Genomic DNA, 5620 nt, shown 5'->3' with positions numbered 1-5620 from the left:
CAGATTTTTAATTTAATATAATTTTTTCAAAAAATAACCTGCATTATTTAGACAGTCTCATTAGCAACTAGTTAAGAGATTGAGAAAGCGTTATTTATATAATTTCTTTATTTTTTAAATAAATTTTATATAAAATATATTTACTTAGTAAAGCAAATAAAGTAAAATTTCAGTAAATTTTCATTATATAATTATTTTCCAGGTCTCTCCTACAAAATGACTTCCTGTTTCACATTTTTAAGACACTTTGCCAGGCGATCTGTTGTGCCATTTGTCCTTCATAAGAAAGGAACAGGTTTATATTTTACCATTCTACATAAATGCCTTTCTTCTAGAACACCTGTTTTGTTTTATCCTAATAAGGAGAATGTCCCACCTATTGAGAAGATAGATTTGGATGAGTGGAAAAACACAATGAAATCTACTTTACCAGAGGAAAGAAGTAGTTTTACAACTGCAGATGATAATCTAACAGCAACTAGAGAGTGGATTGAGATGTGTAGGCTACTTAACAAAGAAGTACCAGAACATATTAGTGATGAGGATCTCAAAATGATAGCAGAATGTCCCAGCAAAAAGTCCAAAAAGAAAAAGCTCAAATATTTATATATGAAAGAAATACATAAGAAAGCTAAGAGAGAAAAACGTGAAAGGAAAAGAGCAGAAAGGGATGAAATTGCAGAGCAACAACAACTTGGAAATGCTGAAGAATCTGAAAATACAGAGCTAAAGAACACTTTTCTCTTGCCGCTTAAGGATAGAGCTTGGAAAACTGAATGGGACTGGAGAAATGCCCAGGCAATGAGGTTTGGCCAGCCTTTAGTTTTTGACATGGCTTATGAAAATTTCATGCCTGAAAGAGATTTAAAGAACACCGTGTGCCAACTCTTAGAAAGTGAAGGAGCCAATCGAAAAAATATAGATCCATTCCATATATATTTTTGCAATCTCAAAGTCGATGGTGTTTATCACAAAGAATTACTTTATCGTTATAAAGAGAAATGGGACCAATTGCTTTTGACAACAACAGAAAAGTCACATGTAGATATATTCCCAAGAGAAAGTCTTATCTATCTAACTGCTGATTCTCCCAATGTTATGACTACTTTTAGACATGACAAAATTTATATAATCGGATCTTTTGTTGATAAGTGTTCACAGCCCCGAGTATCTTACGCAAATGCAAAACGACTGAATTTAGCAAGTGAACGTCTTCCATTGGACCGATATCTTCATTGGGAAATTGGAAATAAAAATCTCACCTTAGACCAAATGATGCGTATATTATTAACTCTTAAGAATACTGGTGATTGGAAAAAGGCACTGCAGTTTGTTCCAAGGAGAAAGCATAGTGGTTTTCATAATGTTTCCATTGATTCCAAGAATTTTGTCAAGGATTTGCAGAAAAATAACTCAGAGATTAAGAAACCCTTTCGAAAATTGTCTGCAAATGTACAGAGCAGGGGAATATGGTGGAAAGATGAGTAATACAATCTTAAAATAAATACCAGAATGTTTAAACAATTATCATTAATTTGAATTGTGTTTTTCATTAGATTGCTGATTGGGATTCCTGTTCATTTCTTTAAGGTATTACTTCCATGTTACAGGTGTGTCAGTTATTCTGCTAATTTACTATATAGAGCTCCTATCTCTGGGAAGAGTGCTTTAGAGAGCCTGAGTCCCAAGGAAAACTGAACTATTATCAATTGTGCAGAACAATAAATTGTGACATTCGTTTTTATTTGCGGTCTCTTTCAGATGATTTAATTCCCACTCTCATTAGATTTTTTTAAATAATTATTTTATAGATTCAATCAGCAAATGTCATTTCAACAAATATCACTTTATAATTGATTTCCAAGCTCAGTATTCTTATTGGTTGTTTTTTGTTTTCATATGTTAAAGTAAAAGGTGATTTAGTGCTGGATAAGTAGTACTTATTCACTAGATTTTTTTTTTGAATGATGAATAGAGAAAAGTTTTTGAGTACAACAAAAAAATGTTGGATAGATCTTTATAGTGCAGTATGAAGTTATTCTATTTATACTGATTTTCTTGCATAAAAATATCTAGTAAATTAAAGAAAGTCTACATTATCCTAAAATGCTGCCAAGCAGTTTTAAATCAGTATTTTTTCATGTTTTGAAAAATTCCAGCTAAAATATATCTTAAATTTATCTATGGAAAAGTAAGTGGTTTAGTTTTTTTCTTTTTCATTTTAAATTAAAATTTTGATAGCTTCCTTTTGTATTTACATCACAGTTACTTCTAGATATACCACCCCACTCACACCCACAAATATACCCAGGGAAACTTCCCTTGTTATGAGGAAAACCAGTTAAACTATCTAACACAGGTCAGGACAACTGACAATGTAAAAAAACAGTCGGCATCCATAGTCTCCCACTTTTTCAAGGAAAGGAGAAATGTGCATTTCTTTATCTTTTTAAGGCCAAGACCAGCCATTGCAATCACATAGCATTTGGCTTTCTTTTAGTGTTCTTGTTTTATATTATTGTAATTATGTATTTTCTTTTTTTTTTTGCTTGCCCTATTCTACTTAAGTACAAATTAGTCTTCCCATGTTTCTCTAAATTCCATATTCATTTCTTATTTTTTTCTTGCTTTTTTTTGGAGGGGGGAGGGTAGGGCAATTGGGGTTAAGTGACTTGCCCAAGGTCACATTGCTAATTTTGTGTTAAGTATCTGAGTTCAGATTTGAACTCAGGTCCTCCTGACCCCAGGGCTGGTGCTCTATTCACTGGCCACCTAGCCAACCCTATATTCATTTCTTATAATACTATAATATTTTGTTACATTCATAAGACCTAATTTGCTCAATCATTCCTCATTGATAGGCATCCACTCGGTTCCTTAGCTGATGTGTTTTAATCTTTCATAATATAAACTGGGAATATATTAAATTGGTTTATTCTAAGCCAAAGGGAAGAGATTCTCTGTTTGCCTGACATGCATGCTAATTTTAACCTCACAAGGATTTTTAGTTTATAGATAGCTTCTAGGAAAACAGTGTCACTTCACAGCTAGGTATCTTACCCAATGAAAATATACTCCAATACAAATGTACACTAGAAGGACCTACTCACCTGTACACATGGTGAGCCATTTCTGCCAGAGAATTGCTAGTTTCAGTTTTGGATGGAGTACATACTTTTCTGTAACCAGTTGTTGATAGAAACCTCTTCCTAAGCAGCTGCCAGCCTGTAAATACCACAGCTTTCTCTGCTGCCAAGTCTTCCACAGATTTCTGCCTCAGACAATTCAGTTTTGTTCTCGAAATTTCACCCCCCACTGTCCCCTAAACCTAGCATAGCCCCATAGCTGTAGGAACCAGGGAGTTCTACCTGCCCGAATTCTAGGATAATAGAAAAGTGTTCCCTAGAGTTTATGCCAACATCATAGGTTTCCATAATTGTCTCATAAAACCAATTTAAGCCTGAGTATCATAATATCCGAATTGGAGTCCCAGCTTTTCCACTCAAGAATTCTGGGTTTGGTAATGCTGGTTGGGTGTCCACACTGAAAAAGAGTGCAATGGGCCACCAGGACACCTGACTAGAAGCACCAACCCAGGCTGGAAATAGAGCTATGGATCCACAGTGGGGATCATACCTGAGTAACTGCTGCTCTACTAGCCTTAGTGAAAAGACCTAGTCTAAAAAAAATTAATCATTTTAACTAAAGCAGCTTCCTTTCCCAACTTTATGAACAGCATCATAATTGTATAGCAGTCCTAGAAGCACCAATCAATAAGTAAATTATTTTTTGATTGTGTACACAATTTAAATGCTTGAAGTGCAAGTTATGATACTAGGTGTTACAGAATGTATCCTAAGTGTAAGGGTTTTATGCCTGAGAAATTAACAGATCATCTAGGGAGTGAAAACATGAAGACAAAAGGATAGATTATAACATCTAGTGCCAGATTAACAGTATGTAGACAAGTGATACATAGAAATTTAAAGAAGGGAGTTACTGTGACCAAGAAAAGCTCAAGAGAGATTGAAATTGTGCTGAGTGCTATTCTCGTGGGAAAGACATCCAGCAAATCTTTCAAGTGGGAATGAGCAAGGCATAGTCTAAGGACTTAATATAGCTGCTTGGTTGGAGTGAAGAGTACCCTTAAGGAAGTAGTGGGAAATATGACTGGAAAGTTCAGTTGTATCCAGACGACTTAAGGTCTCCAGTATCAGAGTACGACATCTGGACTTTAAAATTACAGCATGTTAGAGCTAGAACGGATCTTCACCATCACCACCACGAAGAAATTGAGGAGTAATTGTGACACAATGCAAAGTATGAGTTTTGAATCAAAGGTTCCTTTAACTTTGCTTCTCAAAAGCTCATCCTAGACGTTATTTTATCTTCTGAATCCACTTTTTTTCATCTTAAAAATTATTTCTCAAGTCTCATCAAACTTTTAACAGTCTACAGTTGCCATTCAGTTTTCTCAACTGTAAAATGTGGATAATAATAGCACCTACCTCCCAAGGTCATCGTGAGGATTAAATGATAAAATATCTGGAAAGTGCTTAGCACAGTGCCCGGAACAATAGTAGGCACTTAATAAAATGCTAGTTTCCTTCCCTCCTTTTTTTCCTTTTCCTTCCTTCCGTCCCTCCCTTTCTTCCTTCCTTCCTTCCTGCGAGGGTAGAATCATAGGATCATCACCAGTTGCTCCTGGGTAAGGGAAGGCAGGCTTAAATGCTTCCCTCTGTGAACCTCAGTTCAATTTAACAAGTATTTGCTGTTAGTGCCTACTGTGATGCACCTGCTGTCTAGGTACTCGGATATCAAGTTTTTAAATAGTCCCTATCCTTAAACATTCTACTTGGGAGAAATAATTTGCACACATATAAATACAGAACATATGAAAGTTATTTTGAGGTGGGATGAATCTGGAAAGCCCCGTAATAGAGATGTAAGTGCACTGAGCCTTGAGAAATGGGCTTCCGGTGGGAAGCAATAAACATTTCTTAACTCTGCACGGGGCAGGCACAATGCTAAACGCTGGGAATACAAAAAGATGCTGCCCTCAAGGAGCTTCCAGTTTAATGGGGGAGACAACAAAAGGCCTGCAGACTAGGCAAGTCCAATTCTGTGCTGGGAATGCAGTTTCTAAGAGTGTAGTTAATGTGACATTAGTCTAAAAAGGTATGTTGGAACCAATGCGTGATCGGCTTTAAATGTCCAACAGAGGAGGTTTATATTTTATTGTTAGGAGCATTTAGGGAGCCACAACTTCCCGATAAAGAAGTGCTGGGATCGGACTTTAAGGAAAACCAGTTAGGCAGTTGTGGGGAAAATGGGCTGGAGAAAGGGAAGACGGGATGCCCCGTCCTAAAGCAATAAGGAAGCTCTGGCAACGGCACAAGCGAGATTGTCTCATTAGGGTCCTCCGGGCTCCCTTCCCGAAGTACGAATCTAAACTATCCATTTTGGTATAGGTTACCCAGGTCAATCGAATCGGATTAACGCGATTAAAAAACACAAAACCCAACCCTCTCTGTGATTGGCTGCGTGTTTAGCCAATCCTCGGTGGGGACCAGTCCGACACCTTCCTTCCGTGGCGTTAGAGGAGATGGCGTCACACTGC

At 36.7% G+C, this 5620-nt stretch overlaps 1 protein-coding gene across 1 annotated transcript; it reads left to right on the top strand.

The window, feature by feature from the left end:
* The first annotated feature begins 216 nt into the window (after positions 1-216).
* On the top strand, positions 217-1488 carry TRMT10C (tRNA methyltransferase 10C, mitochondrial RNase P subunit). The gene has a single exon (XM_069065377.1). It carries the CDS (start codon positions 217-219, stop codon positions 1486-1488), a length of 1272 nt encoding a protein of 423 aa, XP_068921478.1.
* Positions 1489-5620: the final 4132 nt, after the last annotated feature.

Source organism: Petaurus breviceps, unplaced genomic scaffold (genome assembly GCF_028583685.1).
Source record: "Petaurus breviceps papuanus isolate PSGF00001 unplaced genomic scaffold, PetGlider_PUasm1.0 90683, whole genome shotgun sequence".
Classification (NCBI taxonomy): Eukaryota; Metazoa; Chordata; class Mammalia; order Diprotodontia; family Petauridae; genus Petaurus; species Petaurus breviceps.
Note: the sequence above shows the minus strand (reverse complement) of the source record. Positions and strands in the feature narration are given on the sequence as shown.